The sequence below is a fragment of the Pituophis catenifer genome, unplaced genomic scaffold, assembly GCF_029215685.1.
Source record: "Pituophis catenifer annectens isolate HBS135680 unplaced genomic scaffold, rPitCat1.0.hap2 SCAF_1, whole genome shotgun sequence".
NCBI lineage: Eukaryota > Metazoa > Chordata > Lepidosauria > Squamata > Colubridae > Pituophis > Pituophis catenifer.
This window is the reverse complement of record NW_027256881.1, coordinates 25,423,856-25,448,707: the sequence shown is the minus strand read 5'-3', so window position 1 is coordinate 25,448,707 and position 24,852 is coordinate 25,423,856. Positions and strand designations below refer to the sequence as shown.

The 24,852-nt window shown below is 39.1% G+C and overlaps 3 protein-coding genes across 12 annotated transcripts in view; 1 reads left to right on the top strand and 2 right to left on the bottom strand.

Annotated features, from left to right (window-relative positions):
• Nucleotides 1-2,171, bottom strand: part of CENPO (centromere protein O) — a 28,870-nt gene extending 26,699 nt beyond the window's left edge. For 3 of the 4 annotated variants that reach the window (XR_011599728.1, XM_070932204.1, XM_070932205.1), the window contains exons 1-2: nucleotides 2,049-2,171; nucleotides 641-767 (exon numbers count right to left, since the gene is read on the bottom strand). Coding sequence is in view for 3 of the 4 variants with exons in the window: in XM_070932204.1 (XP_070788305.1) it covers nucleotides 641-671 (31 nt within the window). In the remaining variant the exon portion in view is untranslated. The remainder of the gene's footprint in view (nucleotides 1-640; nucleotides 768-2,048) is intronic. The other variant, XM_070932206.1, reaches the window with a different exon arrangement.
• A 118-nt stretch (nucleotides 2,172-2,289) lies between these two features.
• PTRHD1 (peptidyl-tRNA hydrolase domain containing 1) lies at nucleotides 2,290-5,318 on the top strand. Its single transcript, XM_070947190.1, has 2 exons — nucleotides 2,290-2,490; nucleotides 4,164-5,318. Exons 1-2 carry the CDS (start codon nucleotides 2,290-2,292, stop codon nucleotides 4,332-4,334), a joined length of 372 nt encoding a protein of 123 aa, XP_070803291.1. The 3' UTR covers nucleotides 4,335-5,318.
• Nucleotides 5,319-10,292: 4,974 nt separating this feature from the next.
• NCOA1 (nuclear receptor coactivator 1) overlaps nucleotides 10,293-24,852 on the bottom strand; it is a 292,101-nt gene continuing 277,541 nt past the window's right edge. For 6 of the 7 annotated variants that reach the window (XM_070932196.1, XM_070932201.1, XM_070932198.1 and 3 more), the window contains 6 exons: nucleotides 24,292-24,393; nucleotides 21,641-22,043; nucleotides 20,476-20,650; nucleotides 19,682-19,865; nucleotides 17,548-17,634; nucleotides 10,293-11,784 (listed from right to left, as the gene is read on the bottom strand). In XM_070932196.1, the coding sequence (XP_070788297.1) occupies nucleotides 11,617-11,784; nucleotides 17,548-17,634; nucleotides 19,682-19,865; nucleotides 20,476-20,650; nucleotides 21,641-22,043; nucleotides 24,292-24,393 (1,119 nt within the window). In that variant the 3' untranslated portion in view covers nucleotides 10,293-11,616. Of the gene's footprint in view, nucleotides 11,785-11,873; nucleotides 11,931-17,547; nucleotides 17,635-19,681; nucleotides 19,866-20,475; nucleotides 20,651-21,640; nucleotides 22,044-24,291; nucleotides 24,394-24,852 lie in introns of all 7 variants that reach the window. The other variant, XM_070932202.1, reaches the window with a different exon arrangement.

Here is a 24,852-nt window from a genome sequence, read left to right as displayed (position 1 = left end):
ACAATAAGCCTAAGAATGATTCACAGAAGAAAAGTTTCCTATCTTTTCATCTTCCTGCTATTCACTTCAAATAACATAACAGCAAAGTTAGAAGGGACCTTGGAGGTCTTATAGTCCCACCCCCTGCTCAGGCAGAAAGCCCTGGCCTATACCATTTCATACAAATACTCAAATGTTCTCTGGAAAGCCTGGGGAACAGAAAAAGCTTCTTGAGGAAATTCCAAAGCAGTAAGCAGATGAATATTTCATAAATGAAAATATCTTTCATAAAGTACATTAAAATTATTGAACTTATTTGTATCTTATCTTGATGTTGTATGTACACGTTTTTTATGTCTATTATCTGCTTGGGATTTAGAACAAGTTATAATTCTAAATGTTAGATAGGCAGTAAATTAACTTAAGCCCTAATTATAATTAGACAATTGCCCATATCTTCAGAATTTCTTCAGCTAACCGGAGTAAAGAATCAACTACATTGGTTTTCTAATTGCTCAATATAAATTACCAGACTACAGTATTAGTTCTTCCATTCTGATAAGCAGCACTCTATACAAAAGCCGGCAAATACTGTAGGAGGGTCCATCTTACTTCCTTTAAACATTTTTAACTAGAACAGATTAGTTGCCTGTTAACTTACCATTTGAAAAGGAAATGGCAATTTCACCCATTTTTAAATTTCAATTCCTTAAAAAGGAGCCAAAATAATAATAATATCACAAGATATTCTTCTCTGGTTCTAGAAGGGGGGCAACTTCCTCAGGTTCCTGCAGAATTTTAACATAAAGAATGGCTTATTGAATGTCAATGGTGAAACGTTGAATTCTGGAAGTGAATTAATCATTTTCAAGGGGAAAAAAATCCATGGTTTAAACAGTTAGGTTGGTTTACATGGTTTACTACCTAGCTCAGCGTGCCTAGTCTTTTTTTAAACATCAACCCACCAGTATAACCACATAAGTCAATTTCCCCCACTGCCATCCTAATGCACTGCATTATAATCCCCACCATCCTTAGCCAGAAGAATTAATGGTTGAGAATAACCGGCATTCCAGTTCAATTCAGAAGTCAACAGGTTCGCCTGCCTGGCTGTTTCTCATTATATGTTATACTCATTTAAATTCCTAAACTCAAGCATCTCATTTAAGGAAAAGGTAGCAGACAAAGAACACTCTTTATAAAGAATTGCAAAAGTAGAGCGATCTCCAAACCCAGGGAAAGCCTGGAAATTATTTGCTGAAATGTTGTGGCGAATGCTATTCCTACTACCACTTCGCTTTCAAGAAAAATCATGAAAGGAAAACATTACCACCTGCATTTTTTGAATTGGCCCAGGAATTTAACTTAAAAGATACATGGAGAGAAATTAGCCCACAAAATAAAGCAATATACCTTCTTCTCTAATCCCCCAAAATCATTGTCAAGGATAGATATGGTGTGGATGATCCAGAAACAGGGAAAGAATTGCGAAAATAGAAATTAAAGCCAATTCCTGGCCAGACCACAATCCATTAAAAATCAGTTGGAAAGGAGAAGTCAGGAGGAGAAGGGAGATGGACCATAAACCAAAGGATAGGGAAAGAGAAGAATTTTATTCAATACTCAAAAAAAGAATTAGGCCTCTTTTAAAAAGAAAATTAGAATGCCTGCCTGTTTCTCATTATATGTTATACTCATTTAAATTCCTAAGTTCAAGCACCTCACTTGAGGAAAAGGCAGCAGACAAAGAAGACTCTTTATAAAGAATTGCGAAAGTAGAGCGATCTCCAAACCCAGGGAAAGCCTGGAAATTATTTGTGGAAATGTTGTGGCGAATGCTATTCCCGCCACCACTTCGCTTTGGGTTCTGTGTCTCCTTTTGAAGCTGCTGAGACGACCGGACTGGCCAGCCCGGCCTCTATCTGTCCCTCACGGGGGAGAAATTCATGAGGGAGGCCTACTTGCCTGACGGGCCTACTAAAAATTCCCTACGGCCGCTTCAGCAGTGGACCGAAGGCTCGCCTCAAATGGATTCAAAACTCCCGCCGCCTAGCAACGACAAACCGTACTTGGAAGTGACGTCATCCGGACGCCGGGGCGAGACTTATTCCTTCTTCTCGAAATGACTCGCGAGTGAAGCTCCCAGGTCCAGGCGCTCTACCTCAGCTTTTTTTCATATGCCGTACAACAAGATGGCGAACCCCTCACTCATGAAATGGTTCTTTTGTACGGAAACGGGGCGTCTCCCTTCGTTTAATCTTTTCCCAGAGTTCCTTTAAGGAACCACACACCCCCATTTCCGGTTTGAGGATGGCGGCGACGGGTCGCTCTTTGGTGCAATACGTGGTTCTGAGGGGCGATTTGTTGCGCGAGCCTTTCTCGTGGCCGTTGGGGGCCTCGGTGGCTCAGGCCTGCCATGCGGCCTTGGCCGTGGTCCACGCGTACTACGAGCATCCAGACACCGCGGCTTATCTAGCCCAGGATGGCAGCATGAGGACCGTGGTGCTGGAGGTGAGCATTAACTAATAGTGTTTCTCCACCTTGACAAGTTGAAGATGGGTGGACTTCAACTCCCAGAATTCCGCCACCTTTGCTGGCTGAGGAATTCTGGGATTCTGGGAATTCTGGGAGCTGAAGTCCACCCATCTTCAACTTGCCAAGGTGGAGAAACACTAACCTAACCGACAGACTTGGGTGGGCTTTGCTGATTGACAGACACAGAACTGGGGTCTTTGGATAGGCGTTTCATTAGAGCGCAGACAGAACCTTAAAGTCCAGCCTTGCAAAACTGGTGGTATCGATGCTACAGTATTACGGGACAGTATTAACCTGCGAATAAGAAAACCCGCTATTTCAAAGGTTTCTGGTTTCTGCAAACTACGGATCCTAAAACCTATGTTCGTTATTGCTTTTCCCCATTTTCAACTGGTTGGGAAAGGGAAGGTCCTAGGTTTAATCTTGAACGTGCCATGAAGATGCAGGGACATCTGCAGCCTATCTCTGTGCATAGAAGTCAATGCATTTGTATGGAATATATATATACATACATACATACATACATACATACATATTTACTACCCTTTTAAGGATATGTTTACAATTACACGGGAAGAAACCCGAGATATTAACTGTACACACACACACACACACACACACACACACACACACACACACACACATATGTTTTTCTTTTAGCCAGGTTTCTCCTACATAACCAAGATTTTTCTTTCTACAGCCCTAGCTCAGTGGAGTCACATCCACTTGATTCTGGGCTTTTTTCTTCTGGCAGCCAGCAGGCCCTATGTGACTCCACTGAGCTAGGGCTGTAGAAAGAAAAATCTTGGTTATGTAGGAGTGACTTTAGCAAGCCTAAAGGGCTCCTGCTGCTTTGGAGAGCTATTACTGTACTTGAAAGAGTTTCTGCCCAGTCAGACTACTGATCTGTTTTTTCTAAAATGGGCTTTAACCCTAAACGGGAATAGCGAGAGCACAAATGGAAATGCAATCCAATTATTGAATAAATACATAGGTTTCTGGCCATGACGTTCTGGAATCTAACAGATCGGTTTGGAATTCAACAGAATTTCCCCCCATTTTCTGTAAAAAAAAAAACCAAAACTTTGTGAATTAGGGGATTCTAATCAGCAAAGCTGCATACAGGAGATTGGACAGTTGGACCCAAGTCTTTGCATTGTAGCATTGATTATATCCAAGTGATGGAGGAAAGGAATGGACAGATAAAATCTGTGTGATGCTACCTTTAATGCATATTCTGCTCCAAGAGCTCCTGAGAGATGGATATGTGTGTGTACAAAACACTTGTTACCAGTTGCTAGACCATTAAGATACAGTGACATCTGCAATTTCTTCCCAATTACAGCTTATCTTTATGCATCACAGCACAATATTAAGACAGAATTCAATGCATTTGTATGGACTGGGTCTTCGTTTTAAGTGCATTTAGATTTGTGGTTATTACCATCTCTGATAATTATCCTCAAAACAGCAGTTTCTTACAGTTTACTACAAAAAGTACAATTGATGCTTTTTGCTGTTTTCAGTTAAGCAGATTAATTTTTGGGGTTGCTGGTCATTGTAGTTTTAGCAAGACAGAGGTTACCAATGAGTGCTATAGCAATCTTTGATTCTATATTGCACTGAGATTGTTTTCTTTTTCTTCTTAGGCTCCAGATGAGTGTGCCTTGAGTACATTAGCAGAGAGACTGCAACAGAATGGTATTGATCATAAAGTCTGGATAGAACAACCAGAAAACATAGCTACTTGCATTGCCCTCCGTCCCTACCTGAAAGAACATGTACATCAGCATTTAAAGAATTTCAAACTCTTGAAATGATCCTTTCCCTCTGTAACCATGAACATTTGACCAGATAAAAGTATACTTCCCTTGTTTTTTTCCACAGCCTCCCTTTGCAATATAATAGTGAGATGCAAGAATTTACTTCAATCAGATTATTTCATAAAGATATAAAAATAATGGGATTGATATCATTAGAAGGCAAGGTATCTCATGGTGACAATTTTCTCAATGTAAGAGGAAACATTTGGTGACTTAATATTATTAAAAGAGATGTTTCAGGGTATTAACCTGCCCAGAGTTGCTTTATTGGTGAGATGGATGGCATATAAATTTAATAAATAATAAATCATTGTCCCTGGGATTTGATTGCTTATTTAGATATATTTACATTAGGAAATAATATTTCGGGTAGCAGAATATTCTAGTTTCTTTTATTTGCGCTAATAATAGTGGTAGTTCATAGATGCAGAAAGAACCCTTCTGAGCTTTTAGAAAGCTTTTGACAAAATCTCACTAAAAACATAAAATTCATGAATAAAGATGGGGTCTCTTATGAACCCTGTTATATGTGTAAGGGAAATAGCTTCAATAATCTATTTGAGATCTGCATTTTTAAATTTATTTACAAATATGGAGTTAGGGTTGAGCAGTGATAACATCAGGATGATAGAAATGAAAAGGAATTTCAAAGCGCTCCAAAGAGACATCTCTATGTATAGGTGAATGTGAACAGAATGTTAAGTATGGTTCAATTTAGCAAGGTATGATAATACTGTAAAAAAGTGCTGTGCACTGAAGGCGACAATGGAATATCCAGGATAAGCAGATGAAAGAATTATTTTGCTTGATATATAATAAAAGTATATAATTTTCTTTCACAAACTGATGATGATGGTGTTCAACTCTCAAGCCTAATTTTGAAAAGGAATTAGACAAACTCATGGAGAATCTATTACTATGCTTGCATGACATATTTGCTTGTAATTTAATCATCTAAATTGATTAAATCAATTTTGTATATTTGCCGGATCTCTTCATTCATCATACTAGGCTAAAATGTCATTGGGTACCATTCATTATTCAATCCATTATATAAATGCAGCCAGTGGCCTCTGTTCATATGTTTTTTGCTGCTGCCAGTATCGGTAGTGACATAATTTTTAAATACCAGTTGTTGGGAAGCAATAGGGGAGAAAATCTTATCCTCTTAAGTCTTTCTTGTAGACTTAGTCTTGGTCTTCATTTTGATTGGTTATTATGGGAAGAATGCTGGTGGATTGGTAAATTTGCAGTCTAATATTGCTCTTCTAGATCAGAGGAGTCGTCTGTTTAATTTGGCTGGTAATGATTCCTTCTGGATACTTGAACGGAAGACAGCTATCATATTGAATTGTTCCCTTCAACATGTAGGCTGAAGTTTTACAATTCAGTGATTCATAAATTAGTGAATTACATTTTAGCCCAAAGTATGGGAAGCAGGAGCAGGTAACTAGTCCTGTGTACTGTAAAGCAAAAAAATGTTTCTGTAAAAACTTTAATGGCATGTAATTCATTTAAGACAGTTATTTTGATTTTATACCGTATATCCCAAGTGAATGTATTGAATAATGCACTGTAAAAGTTGAAATTACAGTCTGTTTGTATTGAAATATCTTATTAACCTCCTGGTAAAAAAGATGGCTTTATTATGGCTGTGGTTTGGGGCTTGCTTCACAACCACTCATCAGTTACTGGGATTGGCTAATCAACAGCTGAATAATGGTTGAGATATATGTGTAAACTTGGATGAATTAAACTGAAGTGATAATGCTTAATTTCCAATTCTGTGATACTGTGAGTGACAATAGAAGAGCCAATACATACCTCCAAAAGTGGAGATGTAAAAGTGGAGATTACATTATGGGTAAGAGATTACTATATTTCTACAAAAATGCATAAAACCAAGGATGAAAGCTGCCTAGAATGCATGTGGGGCAATATCAAAAGAAAAAAGAATGATATCATAGGTCACTCAACCCAGAAGAAAAAAATAGATAAATTTTTGCTAAACAATTAAATGTATGTAGGAAATTTGCCAAGTAGTAATGAGGGACTTTAACTACCCTGACATCAACTGGGAGACAAACTGCATCAAGTGGGAGATCGAACAGGTTCCTGCCCAAACTAATTGATAACTTTGTTATCTAAAAGATAGAGGAGGGAATTAGAAGGACAGCCATACTGGACCCAATTCTTACTAACAGAAAATAAATTATAGAGGGGGTTAAATTGCAGGAATGTTGGGGGAGAGTGACCATATCATTAAAATTCAACATAGTGCAGACAAGCAAACCTAGACTCTAAAGGAATTAATTTCAACAAGCTTAGAGTTTGGAAAGGATTCCATGGATGAAAATTTTAAAGGGGAAAACAATCTTGGCAAACTGAAAAATATGATGATAAAAACCCAGTCCAGCTCAATACCACTGAAAAAAAAAATCCAAGAAGAAACCACAGTTGCACAAAGAACTCTGATACACTGAAAGACAAAAATTAATGAAAAGAGACATAACAAAAGCAAAATATCAGCATATAGCCCGAATTTGCAAAGATGAAGTCAGGAGAGCTAAGACTCAGAATGAACTAAGACTTGCAACACATGTCTACATTAAAAAAAAAAGCTTCAACATATAAAAAATAAAGTCACAATCCATCCACTTATGAGAGAAGATGGCAAGGAAGTGACAGGCGGCAGGAGTAAAGGAGAGCTGCTTAATTCTTTACATCCATCTTCACAGGAAAAAAAGTACCCCTACAGACTAGGAATTCAGATTAAAATATTGGTACTCAAGAAAATGGCAAAAGGACACTTGTCCACTTAGATGAATTCAAATCACTAGGAGCTTACAGATTACATTCCAGAGTTCTAAAAGAGCTGATAGATATGATCTTGGAACCACTGAACTAGATCTTTCAAAGATCCTGGAGCACTGGAGAACTACCAGAGGACTGGAAAAGCGTTGATGTAGTTTCCATCAAAAAAAAAAAAAAAAAGAAGGGGTGGGGAGGACCAGATCCAGGAAACTACAGACCAATCAGCCTGACATCAATACCTATGTAGATCCTGGAAAAGATAAGCAAGCAACAGATCTGCAAACACCTAAAAGCAAGCCAAGTTGTAACCAGAAGCTAACGGGTTTATCAGAAATAGATCATGCTGTGACTAAGTGATTAAATTAGTGGACCAGCGAAATGGTGTGGACATAGTATACTTGGATTTCAATAAGGCATTTGACAAAGTAGACCAAACCTGCCCCTTGTTAAGCTAGAAAAATGTGGGATAGATAGCATCAACACCAGATGAATTTATAACTGGCTGACAAACTGCACTGAACATGTTGTCCTTAATGAAACTGTATCTACATGGAGGGAAGTAACCAATGGGGTGCCCCAAGGTTCTGTTTTAGGCCAAGTTCAATATCTTCATAAACAATTTAGATGAGGGAATAAAAGAGGAATCATTACATTTGCAGATGATGACAAGCTGGCAGGAATAGCCGACACCTCAGAAGATAGGCTTAAGATCCAGATGGATCTCAACAGACTTGAATACTGTGTCCTATCTAACAAAATGAAATTAATATAGAGAAAAGTAAGGTTTTACCCTTAAGCAAAAAACCCAAATGTACAGATAGAAATTAGGTGAAACTTTGCTCAATAGCAGTAACTGTATAAGGAATCTTGGAGTCCTAGTGGACTGTCAATTAAATATCAGCCCACAGTTTGTGGCAGCAGTGAAAAAACCCAATGGAATCCTAGGCTACTTTAACGGAGGACTAGAATTAAGATCACATGAAGTGTTAGTACTGCTTTATAAGGTCTTGGTAAGACCACCCTTGCATCCAATTTTGGTCATGATATAAAAAAAAATGAGACGCCTGAAAGAGTGCAGAGAAGAGTGACAAAGGTGATTAGAGGGCTGGAGACTAAAAGATATGAAGAACATTGGCAGGAATTGAGTATGTCTAGTTTGGTGAAAAGGATAAGGGGTGACATGATAGTGTTACAATATTTGAGGGGCTGCCACAAAGAAGAGGGGGTCAGTCTATTATCCAAAGCAGCAGAAGGCAAGACAAGAAGCAATGTTTGGAAAGCAATCAAGGAGGGAAGCAATCTAGAACTAAGGAGAAATTTCCTGACAGTGAGAACAATTAACCAGTGGAACAGCTGGCCTTCAGAAGTTGTGAGCAGTCCATCATTGGAGACTTTTAAAAAGACACTGGACAGACATTTGTCTGAAATGATATACAGTCTGCTTGAGGGTGAGGGATTGAATTAGAAGACTTCCACGGTCCCTTCCAACTTCCGTTGTTCTGTTAAATTGGCCTGGTTGGAAACAATTCCTAAAGCAAGGACCAGCTTTTTTCTTCTTCTTTCAGTTGGGATACATGGAAGTTTACTAAAAAAAAAGTCAAGTTTCATTCAATTTGCATAAATGCAACATGGTTGGCATATAAATAAATAAATAAATAAATAAATAAATAAATAAATAAATAAATAAATAAATAAATAAATAATCTTGCATTCTCCCAGTTACAAGTACACATGTATAATCAGAAGAGCTGGAAGGGACATCGGCGGTCTTCTGGTCCAATGCTCTGCTGAAACAGGAAACCCTATACCAGTAATGGCTAACTTTTTCTGGACCAAATGCCCAAAGCGTGCATGCACACACATGCCCAAACCCCCAAAATGCAATGCACGCATATGCCCCACATGTACCCCACCCCCTGAATGCGCCCCACCCCCTGCATCCCCCCACACTGTTAATGCGCCCCGCCCCCCCACCCCCCCCCACACTGTTAATTTTTCCTCATTGTTGAAAATTTCTCAATTTCAGGTTGCTTCTCTCGATTAGTTTCTATCCATTGTTTCTTGTCTTGCCTTCTGTTGCTTAGGAAAATAAGTTTACCCCCTCTTCTTTGTGGCAGCCCCTCAAATACTGGAATACTGCTATTATCCAATATCTTCTTAAAAACTTCCAGTGTTGGAGCATTCACAACTTCTGGAAGCAAGTTGTTCCACTGATTGTTCTGTCAGGAAATTTCTCCTTAGTTTTAGGTTGCTTCTGTCCTTGATTAGTTTCCACCCATAGCTTCTTGTCCTGCCCTCAGGTGCTTTGGAGAATAGCTTGACTCCCTCTTCTGTGTGGCAGCCCCTCAAATACTAGAATACTGCTATTATGTCACTCCTAGTCCTTTTATCTAGACTAGCTTGCAACCGTTCTTCATATGTTTTAGTCTCCAGTCTTTTAATCATCTTAGCTGTCCTTCCAAAGTCTTAACATGTTTTTTATAATGAAATGACTAAAACAGGATGCAGTATTCCATGTGGTCTGACTAAGGTTTTATAAAGCAGTACTAATATTTCACATGATTTTGATTCTATGCCTCTGTTTATAAAACCAAGGATTGTTGCTACTTTTTGAGATTTTTTTTCCAATTTCTTGATATTCTGTCCAAGTACTAACTAGACCTAATCTTGCTTGGCGTTTTAAAGATCAGTCATGATTTGTCTAAGTGTTGTACGGTGCTACAGTATTGAAGCATGTTCAGTAGAATAAATGTATTTAATCCTTCCTTGATATTTCATTTTGATGCTGGTTGATTTCTGTAAAACCAAACTCTTGCATGATTAGAGTGGCAAGAGAGGATGATGGATTTTGGTATTTAGTTTAGGTCTGAGCAGTGAACATTCTCTCTCCTAGTTTTTATTTTTTTAAAAAAATCCACTTGGGTAAAACTAAGAGAAAATCTGAACTTTAAAATGCCACGATCTAGGGCAGATTTCCGCATCTTAGAGATACCTTGAACTGTTGTTAGTCACTTGCTGAGCAAGTTCTCTTTATTATCATCCCCTTCTTCTCATGGTGCTGTGTCTCTTCCAGACTGTCCAAAATGTAAGTCCACACCCTCTTTTCTAAGCAATAATGCAACATCAGCCATTAGGTTTGTCTCTTTGTGTTTTAAACTCTTGCAAATTCATTTAACAAAAGCTACACAGTTTTATTTTCACACATCAACAAAATTTCAGAAAGAGAGAAAAGAAAGAAATCCCCCACCCCTTCCAAAAGCAATGCTATTTAAGAGCAATCCCCAACTAAAAAGAGAAAGAAACCAATTTATACAAGAAGTCTGAGCTATTTACATTAAAAGGCCTGAAAGGGAAAAAGTATTAACTTATCTCCCATTCCACAGAGAAGTGCCTTTTTATTATAATCATAATCCATATTATTTTAAATAGTTTTAAGCTATCTTGGCTGTTAAACAGAATCAAAACAAGTGCTGACTGCTCAATTTGAATCACTTTTTTTTTTTTTAAATCTACAATAGTGGCCAGAACTACAACTTGAACTTCTGCTGCACTTCCTCCATTTTGTTTTTGACAAGAATTGTCTGTGGCCCAGTGTCTCTCTTACAAATCCCATGGAAATGGGTGGGATGCACTTGGTGCATTGCTTTCGGAGCCACTTCCTCCTCTCCCTCTAAAAATAATTGCAATTATCCCCCAAATGGATTTACATATTTTATTTTCAACAATTATATTAGTTTTCATAGGAACTCCCACTTGATTTGTTGTTCATATACTACAAAGACCTCTTTGTCACTAAGGAGGCTGTCTATTTACCAGCATAAAACATGAAAAAAAAAAACAGTGGGGCAAAATATTTATTATTATTATTATTAATATTATTAATATCATTTTTCTTTAAAACTGACAAACTCACAATTGCTAAGAAAAGCACAAACGAATTGGGGGGCAAGCAGTGAGCAAGGGCGTACATTTTTAAGAACAGCTAAGGAACATCCCTTCCCAAAGAAGAGATGAGCGTGCACAATTATTTGCCCATTCCTGCTTTACTGAAGATGCAAATCAGTGACAGATCCAGCTGAAACTGAGACTTCAACCCCTTCTCCTCCTCCACCTGACAGCCACATGCCTTCCATTTTGCTCTCCCACCCCCACCCTCAACCCCACTAGTAATGTCCTTCTGGGAAAAGAAGCCAGCAACTGATTATAAAAATAAGGATAATCTGTAAAATTTGGCTCAATGGTTCTGTCTTGTCACTTTGTTGAAATCCATCTTTGTTTAAAAAACCAAAAGGGAAGGAGGGATTTTTTTTTCCTGCTCCATATACTACAAGAGCTGAAGAATGGCTGCAAGTTTTTGAGATACCAAAAATCTCAGAAAAATATATAATATACATATATATTTATATATATATATTTATATATCCGTATGTCATTATTTAAATTTCACATTCCTTTGAAAAGCGGGTTATTCAGTCAGTAGCTGCTGAAGAAGACTTTTCTGTTGGGCTTGTGGGGTCTGAGAGGCTGTGCTGCCTTTCTGTGTATCCACGGAACCAGGTTGATTCAGATAAGGGTCTCCGCCCACCAAGTTGACCGTACACTGCACATCAGCAAACACCTGGACCTGCTGGACCTGCCAGGACACAAAAGAGACTGTTAGCCAAGCATGGGAAAAGGCCCCTGGGCAGATGGACTGGGTACTACGGTGAAGTGGAAACTCACTAGAGAATTCCTCTAGTCTGTAGTCACCACAGAGAAGGGCTCTTCTGTCTTCTTGCCCTACAAAAAGAAAACCGCTGCACTCATTTGGATCAGAGCTAGGTAAAAGTTCACATCTTCTTGCATTCAAGTCAAGATGGGTTACCCTGAAGATTCCAAGTTTGGGGGGGGCGTGGGGGAAGTGGAGGACAACGTGGGGTAGCCTTTTCTTCAAGACTGAGTTTGGTCTAGTGCAGGTGTCAGCAACCTGCGGCTCCGGGGCCACATTCAGCTCTTTGGGCCCTCTGCTGTGGCTCCATGTCAAGTGATCCCACCACTGGCTGGACCTGCCCCTCTCCCTCCCCTCCCAGTCATTCCTTGCCTGGCCTGAGAAGGTAAGGGTGATGGCGGGGGATGGAGAAGCAGCCAGGGCAGAGACAGAGAGATACAGAGAGAGTGGGAGAGAGACAGACATAGAGATACAGAGAAAGAGGGGGACAAGAGAGAGGGAGGGGGGGAGGGAGAGAGAGAGAGAGAGAGAGAGATGTCAAAAGGGTTTTGTGATTCCCAGTGTTTTTTAACAACCGATTCTCTGTCCTAATGACTGGCTGGGTACGCATGGCTGGGGGGGGGGTTGTCATGTGACTGGTGGAAGTGAGTGATGTCAAGTTGGCCACACCCACCCAGGATTTGTGGTGTTTTCCTGGTGTTTTCTTTTCTGTGGGAAATGGGTCCAAATGGCTCTTTGAGTGTTTAAGGTTGCAGACCCCTGGTCTAGTGGTTAAGGCAGAGGTCTTCAAACTTGGCAGCTTTAAGACTTGTGGACTTCAACTCCCAGAATCCAGCATAGCTGGCTGGAGAATTCTGGGAGTTGAAGTCCACAAGTCTTAAAGCTGCCAAGTTTGAAGACCTCTGGGTTAAGGCATCAAGCTAGAAATCAGGAGACTGAATTCTAGTCCTTCCTTAGGCATGAAAGCCTGTTGGGTGAATTTGGGCCAGACACTTTCTCTTAGCCCAATTCGCCTCACATGGTGGTTGTGGGGAAAATAGGAAGAGGAAGGAGTATTAGATACGTTCGCCACTTTGAGTTATTTATAAACATATCGAAGGCAGGATAAAATATTGAAAAAATAGTCAAAGCTGCAGAATGGTTATGAATGCACACATGCAGAACCCAGGAACTAGCAACCAATATTAGGAAGCCTGAATAGTATGGGGAAATAATGCCAAAAAGTAGTAACCGGTAATATAGCAGAGTGTATGACATTAAAAGAAATGGACTCAGAATGCTGTAACATTTAAAAATAAAATTTCATTGTTATTTACATATGTTGTTAAGTAAGCTCTTACTTCAGATGTGTAAATTATGCAAGTTCTGGAAACTGTATACATGAGTATAAACATATCCTTAGCATGATTTAGCACAGAATACAAAATGTTTCAATTAAAAGTACCTTAATAAATTTTATAACAGACCTGAACAGTAGGCCAATTACATTACATTACAATTACATTCAGACTAATCTACAGTACCTAATAGGCTTATACCTGGAACTTTGTCCAAAGTACAAGAAAAATATTTATTTATCCCTAAACTTGCTTATGTACACAAACTTATGCAAATTTGTTTTAGCAGGCTATTTATCAACTTCTCTGTGAAAAAGCCTACAAATACTGACTGCCTGCAAAGTAAATTTAATTTTTAAATAGATATGCTTTCTATTTAATTTTTATTGCAAACCACTTCAAGAAATTAGATAGGAAGCAGTTCACATATATTTCAGGTAAATCAGTGTATACATTGCCTCACTGTATGCATGCCATTTCTGTTCCAAAGTCAGTGTGAACATCCACATTGTTGAAATTCTGTTTTCACTGCAAGACAACATTAAAGGCTAAAATCTGACACCTATTTTAAAAATTAACATTTCCAGCTGGAGCTAAGCACAGAGCATCTGCTTGAAATACAACCTACCCAACAATTTCAACTGGTCAAGAAGGATACCCCTGCAATGCAGCAGTGGGTTTCAAATCCTGGCACTACCGGTTCGCTATTGGTAGTACGTGGGTGCGTTCACTTTGTGAGTGCATGCCACTTCTGCACAAGCGCAGAAGCTTCTCCACATGCGCAAAGCGTTTTGATTACGTCTGGGCGGGTAAGCGGAGCCTCCCATCACCGCCACTACTGGTTCGCCTGAACCGGGGCGAACCAGGAGCAACCCACCACTGCTGCAATGAATCCTCCCAAGACGTTAGCGATAAAATGTTAGAGGCAGGTTTTCTTGGCTGCTTCTACTCCATTATGGAATGGCCTAAAATCCATTTTGGATTTTATGATGTTATGATTTGTGGGATTATTGTGTTTTATTGTTTACACAGTACAGTATCCTCTTCCCCTCAAGAGCCTTGAAAGCCTCTCAGCGTTTAATAAAAAATCTCCTTGACTGGTGCTTTCTATATATTCTGAATTATAATTCCCATCTGTGTTAACAGTATGCCAATTTGATAGAGCACCAAGTTAGGAATGATTATATTTTATATAGTACTGATAAAAGTAGCAAGCAGTAATGGATGGAAGCTCATTGAGGGAGATCCAACCTGGAAGGAATTTCCTGACAGCGAGAATGATGAATCAATGGAACACTTTGCTCTCAGAATGGTGGGCACTCCATTGCTGGAGGTTTTCAAGAAAAGATTTGTTGAACCATTTGTTTGGGATTGTATAAGATCTGCTGCCTTGGGCAGTGGGTTGGATTAGAAGACCTCCAAGGTCCCCTCCAGCCCTATGATTCGGTTTATGGGTGCACCTGAATATGAAGCCTGCATAATTTGGAGTATTGCTAGTGTGACTTTCCTTATCTCAATCCTGGTCATAAATCTCACAGATCCATGCATGTATTATTCCTCATAGATTGAAACTCTGGCAAAGAGTTGTCTGGCAAAGCTAATCAAACAAACAAAAAATGTTTGGGATTATTATTATTATTATTATTATTATTATTATTGTTGTTGTTGTTGTTGTTGTTGTTGTTGTTGTAGTAGTAGTAGTAGTAGTAGTAGTAGTTGCAGTTATCACATGGCATTACGCTTTGACACTCTACCCATTTGCTACAGATGGGTTTAGACAGCACTGATCCTTTGCATAAAGAATAAGCAGGTAATATAATAAACATCAATATTCGAGTTTACCATTTTTCATCCATTACTGAAATAGAGAACAGTTTCAGGCACTCAGAAGTAGCTTTTCTAATTTGAAAGTGGGTCTTCGCTTTCCTTAAGCTTTAGTGAAGAATCTCCATGTGTTTGAAACAGGGATATGCTAAAGTAATGGCTAGATTCCTACAATGTGCTATATACCACAATCAAATTCATTTTATTATGTTACAATTGGTATGCGAAACCAAACATTGATTATAAAATAGCATGCTTGTATGCATTGGGAAAATGAGACGATGTCATTTGTTGTGCAATCTGTGCACATCTCTGCTATTCCAGGTAAAACGAAGAAACACATTTTAAAATATTGAGTTCTTGAAAGGACTTCAAATTGCATATAATAAATAGTATCTTAATGGATGCTTCAGACAGTCACAATGAAGGACTAATTAACTCAGCAGATTGTGTTGAATCTCACTAGGTAATAACGGTATCTGATAACCATTGCTTACACCAGCTTTTTCCACCCTGGTGCCATGTCTTCTAATTAGAATAGGGGGCTGTCTTACATTGTTTTTAAGCCACAAAAGAACTCTCAAAAACCCTTCTGTGAAAAAAAAATCCCACTCATAAGAAAAGGCAGTTGGTCAAATCAGTTCCATGAAAAAATATGTTTAAAATATTTGGATTATTAATTCATTTAAAACATGAAGGCAAGAATTGGATTTAACATAGTCAATTTAAATTAGAATATGACTTCTAATAAATTAGCATTCAAAGCTCTGATCATTTGCATTCCATTTTATATCTGACATTTTGGCTCTTTTTTTTTTTATGGAGCAGCAGCTAGATTTTTTAGGTTCATATCAGTTTAGTTGTTCTAAAACAAACTGCTTTCTCTGTTCTAAAGATGGAAGAAAGTCGAGGATGAAAGACTGTTTGGGGACGTAAAATGAAGTTCTTGTTTTCCTTTTCATCAAATATAGGTGATGTCATGGAAGTGCTGAAATGATAATTTCGGATTCATAATAGACTAGTCACTAGATGAAGGCTAATAAACAGAAATTCAAATCTTGGCAAAAATGAACTTACTGTTGGTCAACAGAGCATCTACCTTGTAAATTGGGATGTGCTTCCCTCCTGCATTAAGGAACAGTTTACAACCTGAAGATGCTACCTGTTGTTCCGATTATGCTTGCAGTGATTTTTCAATAGATTTCTCATATAAATTTACCTATTATTTGAATTATTGCATAATGTTGTTTGTTATGATCGCCCCTGTAGGAAACTGCACTTAATGTAAAATGGCAGCAGGATTATTAATGGAGATTGGCATATGGAGCTAATTCCAGTCTTCAATAGCAAGTAGTAATGACTTCCAAGTTTCTGGTCTTTAAAGTTTACCTTGTGACCAAGTCCCCCTGCTCAGATGTTAAGATTGTCTCCAGAGACTGTCCTCAGGCTTCTGCATTGCCTAAGAAGATTATCACTTTCTGTTTTATAGTCCCTTATCTCCAGAATGCTCTCCTTGGATAGGCTGACTTAAGTGTTAATTGTATTTGAGTTTAAAAACTCAAATTTTAGAGTGTTAAAAAGGAGAATTTCAAGTGGCATTGTTCTTCTAGCTCTTCAGTTTTCTTCATTTATTGCTTTTGCTATTACTGATAAGAATAATTGATTCTAGTACCTCATAGGAACTGATGGTCTGCCTGACTCAAGAGTACAGATTCAGTTTTAGCTTTTGCTACTTATAGGTTTTCTGGTATCATATGTTCTACTAGGAACAATTCTTGTGACCTGATACATCATAAGCCAAATTTATAGCCAACAGATCCTTGAGATTTAGAAAGGGCATGTCTGATTTCACAAAACAGGAAAGAGAAATTCACTGATTACAAAAAATAGCCATAGCACTTGGATTTATATACTCCTTTACAGCTCTCTCTAAGTGGTTTACAGAATCAGCATATTGCTCCCAACAATATGGGCCCTCATTTTACCGACCTCAGAAGGATGGAAGGCTGAGTCAACCTTGAACTAGTCAGGATTGAACTCCTGGTAGTGGAATGCAGAGGTAGCCTCCAATACTGTATTTTAACCACCGCACCACTATGGCTCATTAAAAATATTATGAATAAAATCAGTATGCCCCTTTTTGTATATAGAGCAGCTCCAAAGCCATATAGCAGGACAAGGTGCAAAGGAGCTAGCACAGGAATAACTGTCTGAAAAATCAGAAGAATCTTATGGGATAGGCTTTTGCTTTACAAAATCATCTATCAAGGAAATTTTCTCTCAACATTAATTGAAAATAAACAAACTGCTTGTCCCAATGCCAATCCTAGGATGTATAAAGGATGCCCACTTTCAATCAATGCAATTCCAAGCCAGGCAGCCTTTGGGAAGTTTTTTGGGAACTGAATTGGCTCTGTTGTTTGTGGGCAGAATCCTACTGCCTCTCTGAAAATATTCTCAGAGGCAGTGCAAGGCAACCATTTAAAATTTTCCCAACAGAGTTCTGCCTTAGGAATGTCTTACTGACCTGTGCTCCATCTGCTTCTGTTTTCAAAAGATCGGAGGAAAGTTGGTTGCAATAAAGGCCGGTGGGTCTGAGAGCTGGGTCGTTTACCTGAAAACAATATCAACAAGACAAGAAGTTATCAGCACAAGATGAGAAATTAGAAATCGTTAGAAATAGGAAAAGGGAGATCACTGAAAAGTCAAAGGGAGCTGCAGGCATCATCTCAAATGACCAATTCACAACAAACATCTGTCTTCCCTGGTTTGAGGAAAAGTTTTGCATAAGGTATCTGGACAGAAAAGGCAAGTTAGGGCAGTGCTTGGTAACTCAACAAAAACAATATTCCTTGATCGGGCTTGTTCTAAATGGTTCCCGTTTTAAATACAATCTTAGCTCTTAGCTCTGAACTTACTCATGTATTTATTATGGTGATTTTATGCCCCATTAAACTGGCCAACTCTAAGCAGCTTACAAAAACTGTCAAAATACAGCAAAATAATGGAGTGGAAACAGCCTGGAGATCTTTAGAATAATAGAAGCAGGGGGCTGGAGAGGACCTAGAAATGTCTTCTAGTTCAACTCCCTGACCAAGGTAGAAGTTCTTTGTCTTCAAAAGCATTTTGGCTCATTTATTTATTTTTTAAATTAAATTTATATGCCATCCATGTCACTCTTGAAGTGATTCTGGGCAGTTATCAACTTAATGGGGGTTAAACATTAAGCATTAAGCCTTGCTGTTTATAGGCCTGTGCTGAGTGTGGAAGAGAAGCACACACTGAGTAAATCTGCTGGGCAGATTCTACATTTGCTTTACAAGCTTGACAAAGACCAAGAACACCTTAAATCTTCAAATCTGAATTCTGAATTCCTAATGTTTAAACTAAATTTTTTGTTACCCCAGCTTAGATTTGAGATATGCTACATGGCAAAAGCTGCAAAACCTTAAAACGTGTAACATTCATGTCATATCATCTTGAAATCTACTAAATTCTTCAGCAGAACTGGATCTGCTATCTTGAACATCTAAAAACTTTACAGTAAGGAGTAGGAAACATCAAGGGTCAGATTTCCAAGGCTAAAAACCAGAATGTGCTAATTTAGACCTATTTATATATTAAACTTAATCCATAACCTCAAGTACCTATGTAGCTGCAGTTAGGATTACTTTACTTAGTCTGACCTTTGCATCCAGATGACCAATGAATGACAGCAAAGAGATAAAATTCTACCTCCACCGCCATCTAATAAATTACCTGAATTTTTGCACCTGAGACATGTAGGTGCAACGAGTAGTAAATGTGGATATTGTTTCACATTCAGTACATAACAAGAATGTTGCCACTCCCACAACTCAAGCCTGCTGCTGCTTGTGTTGGCCAACAGGATGGGTTTCTGGAGACTAGCAGAGTTTTCTGATTTTAGGAGGTGTGCCCACCATCTAAGACATCTCCTCCCCAAATGGGACATCTTTTCTCAATTGGGGTGATGAGTGTTTAGCCTTTCTTCTGGCTTTCTACTTATTTCCAGTCTCCCTGTTGGTGGAGGAGGAAAAATGGCTCTTTTTTTGCCCTGTACCTTCTCCTTGTCACTTTGCAGCTATTTGTCAGTTCATCCCAGACATTTAATTTACAAAAATTCATAGGCTTGACACTGTGATAGTTACTTTTGCTGGTAGGGTGGGGGGAAGGTTTCTCATTGAAAATGAGTTTTGACCTTGAGGCGAAAGACGAAATGTGAGCACTTTAGTTTGTTCTCACTGTTAGGAAATTTCTCCTTAGTTCTAAGTCGTTTCTCTCTTGATTAGTTTCCATCCATTGCTTTTTGTCTTGCCTTCTGGTGCTTTGGAACATAGGGATGACCCCCTATTCTTTGTGGCAGCCCCTCAAATACTGGAATACTATTATCATGTCCTCCCTAGTCCTTCTTTTCACTAGATTAGACAAACCCAATTCCTGCAACCGTTCTTCATATGTTTTGGCCTCCAGCCCACTAATCATCTTTGTTGCTCTTTTCTGTACTCTTTCCAGAGTTTCTACATCTTTTTATAATATGGTGATGAAAACTGGATGCAGTACTCCAAGTGTGGTCTTATTAATATTTTGAGACTTTGGTGAAGTCCACAGGAGAGGAAGGAGACACATCTGGATACACTGACCTGCTCAGAGCATAGCTGGTTCATGCCAGGCATCTGCAATGAGTTCATTGGCATTTGCCCAGCCATTGGGTTCATATTCTGGGCACTGGCATTTCCTCCGGCCATGGAGACTGTGATGCTCATGTTGTTGTACATTCCCTGCTGAGCTGAGGGGGGCTGAGTCTGACCAGCCTGGCCATATACACTGCATTTGAAAGAATGAGGCACAGGAATTACATACTGGGATGGGCTTCATTCGAAACCAGTTCAATTTCAGAAGCATGTTAAGTTGTACAGCAGACAAATTACACTCCCATATTAATTCTCATTCTTTTTGTATGATTTCAAAAAGCAGAACTAGTTGGTCCAGCCAAAACAGACTTGTTATGATTTATCTGAAATGATGATTTAAAGTGTTTTCCTACCTTGAATTAATAATAATATTTTAAAAAGAAGAAAGGGGAAAAAAAAAGGAGACAGGAAAATCATTTGTGAATTATGTGACACCATTTAGAAATGTTAATAACAGTAATCTGACCGGTCCGGCCTAAAAATATTTGGAGGAATACCAGGAAACCAATAATAAAGTGGATCTAAGTATAGTTGATTACAGGTTTCAAGGAATGACAACCGTGTGCTCCGAGGAATGGAGCATGAAGGTAGTTCATCAATTTCATCATCCTCACTACAAACTCTAAATTGTCTAATTATTGACCAGGTAGGGTGTCTGGTCAAAAAATATCAAAAAAGCTTTGCTAAGAGTTGGTATTCATAGATTAAACTACGGAGCATCCATATTTGAGAATCAGGCTTACTTGTTGTTCCCCATGGTTCCTTGCTGCCAGGTCTTCATATCAGGTGACTGATACCCAGGTGTGGGTGGGGCAGACTGCAGCATGGGGCTCTGAGATGGAGGGATCTGAGGGGACATCAAAGGACTACTAGGACTGAGTGATGGGGCAAAAGCAGCTTCACCTTGCTGACCCATTCCTGAAATGAAAACAACAACAAAAGGTAACTGGATTAATTCACAGGGTGATAGCAACCACAATATTTTATGCTGTAAACTTGATTTATTTAAATCAGTACTGGATTAAAATTGGAGCTTCATACACAAGCAGCTACCCATTAACAAGAGGTTGAGAGATGCAAGCATTCTGGAGTGGGGTGGAGATGGCGAAGAGATTCATTTAAATCACAAGTATGCAACTTTTCAGACAAAGAGCTCTATTTTGGCTTTCCAGAGATCTGTCAGTTTTAATTAAATGCAGTTAATTGAATGTACTTTCATGTAAGCCAAATTAAATACAGTTCATAAGATTTTATATTTCTCTCTCATGTCTCATTTAAGATGATAATCTGCTGCATTTTTTGGAATATATTGAAGTTTTGGGAGTGAGAAAGGGAACCACGCACAAGAATTTTGGAATCTACAGGAGCCATGGTGTTGCAAGTGGTTAGAATGCAGTATTGCAGGTTAACTCTGCCCACAGTCAGGAGTTTGATCCTGACTGGCTCAAGGTTGACTCAGCCTTCCATCCTTCCAAAGTCAGTAAAATGAGGACCCAGATTGTTGGGGGCAATATGCTGACTCTGTAAACGGCTTAGAGAGGACTGTAAAGCACTGTGAAGCAATATATAAATCTAAGTACTATTGCTACATGTAGCTTCAAATGCCTCTCTTTTAAGTCATTTTCTGGACCAGGGGTGTCAAACTTGCAGCCTGCAGACCAGATGCATCATGCGCTGGCCACGCTCACCCCGTTTAATGAAAAAGTTGTGATACATCACATGACAACAACGTGATGACATGAGTTTGACACCCCTGTTCTGGACAAATTCTTTTATGTGTAACCAGAAACCTCTGAACATGTCATAGTCCTCACATTCTGAAGTTGTGTCCACTGACTGAAGTATCACCTTCTCCCTCATTCAGCAAGTCCCAATGGAGCAAAATTCCCTTAAAAGACTGAGACACACCTGATCCGGAATACTGGAATATGTTCTGTTGCATCTGTGGGTTCATATTGGAGCCAAACTGTCCTCCGACGCTTCCCATCATCCCCCTGTTCACCAGGTTGCTACGATTGGCCAATGCCACTTCGGGGTTTTGCGCCAGCTGTGAGAAAGGGCTGGTGGAGGTAGGGGGGTTTCCAGGATTCGTACCATAGTTGGGGGGGAAAGGGAATTGCTGTGGGGGACCCTGGGGTAGGCGCCCAGCCGTCAGCTGCACCGGAACCCCGGCTGAAGGAGGAAGATTGTTCCCAAAGCTTTGCTGTTGTCTCATCAGCATGGCTCTCTGTTGCATGAGTTGCCTCTGTCGATGCTGCTGGCTGTAAAGTTCACGGTGACGCTGAGCCAACATCTGTGCATTCAGAGGGGCCTGAGGAGGAGGAAGAGGAAGAAAACACAACAGTGATGGTGCTATTCAGATGAAAAGCCAGACAACCTCCTCAAAACGTTGGACATTATCAAGTGTTTTTGCTAAGGAACTTTCACAAAGTACTCACTATTCACATTCCTCAATACCTTGTTTTCCACCATTTCTCACATCTCTTTATGCAAAAGTGCAGAGAACGGGGAACCAACTGTAGCGATATAGTACACATTGCCTTGTACGTACAAGCAAAAAATAAAAACATGAATATGAATATGTGCTTGCTTTAGGAACGTATGCTTGCATAGAATAATCAAAACAGCTCAACCCAGTGAGTCAAACAACAGAAGTATACGTATTCCTCCAGGGCTATTTTTGTTATTCACTATCACGTATTCATTTGTGCACTGTTTAAAACCACTTAATTACCTGGATTTTGCCATAACAGAATAGCAATGGTTTAAATGGAGGTTCAAGGTATGGAGATAATGTACCTGTGTCCATGAATTGCTATTATGCTCTGCTCCATGGACACTTATGAAAAGCTACTTTATTAAACCATTAGGCTCATTCTAAGCATGGGATTTTATCATTTAACTATGTATCCATGGAGATTTAATATATTATAGATCTCATCAACTCTTTATGGAGATTGGAATATAAAAACTCAATAATACCTGGAAGCAGCAAGAATGGGAGACCAAAGTCATTAATCAACTCCTCTCATTACTGAAGGAGAAGGAATTTAGCTCCTTTGGTAAAGACGAAAGAATATGAACAATCTGTTGGTTTGTCATTTCACATTCCTGACCCCAGGAGGGATCTCTCTTTTTCCAGCTATAATCTGAAGAATTGCAAGCAAATATTCCAGCTTTCTGATTTTTAGTGCAGTTGTTAGCTTGAAAAAAAAGAGGGATTGTAGAAGCATCAGCTGTTCCTACTTCTGCTTGTCTAGAAGAACACCTGCTGTTGGTCTCTGTCATTATGCTCACTCATTCTTTTATAATCCAATAGTTTATTGCTCTCAAGCTGGTCTCTCCTCCAAACAGTCTGTTTTGAAAATCTCTCCAAGTTTCTGATCTATCCTAGTGCTCTCCATCTATGTCCACAACAGCTATACTGGTTGGGACAAGGAAATAACCCAACACAAAGGGGTAGGAGGGGACTATCAGGTTACAGAAGTTTGTCCTAAACTTTACTAATCAGGACACTGGGCTAGGATTGTGCTTTTCAGGAGCAGCCATACAGATGTTCCTCTGAAATTAGAATGATGGTGACACCACCACCACCACTCTTTTTTTGTGTGTGCAAATAAACAATACAACTACATTTGGACTAACATGTATTATTCTGATCGCTATATTTCAAAAAGAATATCAGAGGTGGAGGAAAGTAACTCAAATATTCAAGAATCTGGGAAACTTCCTTATGAGGTATTAGGGCCTTTAACTAGCAGAAGAAGTAACTGGCCTCGCCTAAATCTTCTCCCTTTTAAGTGTAAATTTTAAATTTTTACTGTATTTTAAAATATGGGTATTTTAAAACATGGGTATCAATTCAGCCAAATTTATTTAATTTATTTTATTCGATTTTAAATTTTGTATATGTATGTGTTTTATTTCATGGTTGTTCACCGCCCTGAGTCCTTCGGGAGTAGGGCGGTATAGAAATTCAATAAAATAAATAAATAAATAAATAAATAAATAAATAAATAAATAAATAAACTTAAATCAAGGGTCCCCAACCCCTGGCTGCAGACTGGCACTGGCCCATGGCCTGTTAGGAACTGGGCCACACAGTTGGAGGTGAGCAGCGGGCGAGCAAAACTGCATGCATGAGTGAGCAAATCTGTGCATGCACGCGCCTCCCCCCTCCAGCCCATGGAAAAATTGTCTTCCATGAAACCAGTCCCTGGCACCAAAAAGGTTGGGGACCACTGACTTAAATGATACAATAATGATGTAGAAGGTAGAAAGGTTTTTTCCCCTCTTTCTCTTGTTATAATTCTAGGTTATTCAATATAGCTGAATCACTGGAGATTCACAAGAGGCAAAATGAAATGCTTCCTTACAGAGTGCATAGATAGAGTAGAACAGTACTATTTTCTTCCATACAATAACGTGAATATTTTTTGGGTGGATGGATGGCAGTATTAGATAAATTCATAGAAAATATATATTGTGATTATACATACGATTTTCAGTATCAAGTGCTGAGAGACACAACCTGGATAAAAAAGGCTCCCAGCATTTACCTGAGGTGTCATTTGCTGCTGCATGCCTGCCCTTATGCCGATACCACCTGGAGGATTCCCTGCAAACTGGTTTAGAATAGCCTGCCGATTTTGGTGTATCATCTAGAGACAAAGAAACAAAGATTTGGTCTCTGTGCAAACTGCACTGCATACCTCACCCTTTCTTTAGTCAACAAAACTTGCAACGTAAATCAAGGTCAGCTGACTGTTTGCATAAGTCAAGACTGGGAGACCTACAGCTTTTTGGCTATTATTGATCCAAAGCACCCAGCATCTCATTCTATTGCCCACACTGACTTAGATAACTGGGAGTTGTAGGGCAGCCATAAAGTTTATTTTCTGATTTTCAGAACATCTATAGTGGTGAGAGGAAAGACAGCAGAGAGAAGAAGAAAGAAGTATCCATTCTGGTAGGTATTCCACTCTGGTATCTAAAGATACCAGGTCTTTAGAAAGAGTAATTTAGAAAAAGAAAAAAAAATTGTCACCTTAGAGGGGGAGGGTAAAATATAAATGCATTTAAAACTGCCGTGAAAAAGATCGGAAGCCGCTTCTTTATAA

Bases quoted from the DNA above. Each gene is read 5' to 3' on its own strand.
- PTRHD1 (XM_070947190.1), top strand. From the start codon at position 2,290: ATGGCGGCGACGGGTCGCTCTTTGGTGCAATACGTGGTTCTGAGGGGC. The intron at 2,491-4,163 runs GTGAGCATTAAC...TTTTCTTCTTAG, and splicing joins TGAGGACCGTGGTGCTGGAG to GCTCCAGATGAGTGTGCCTT.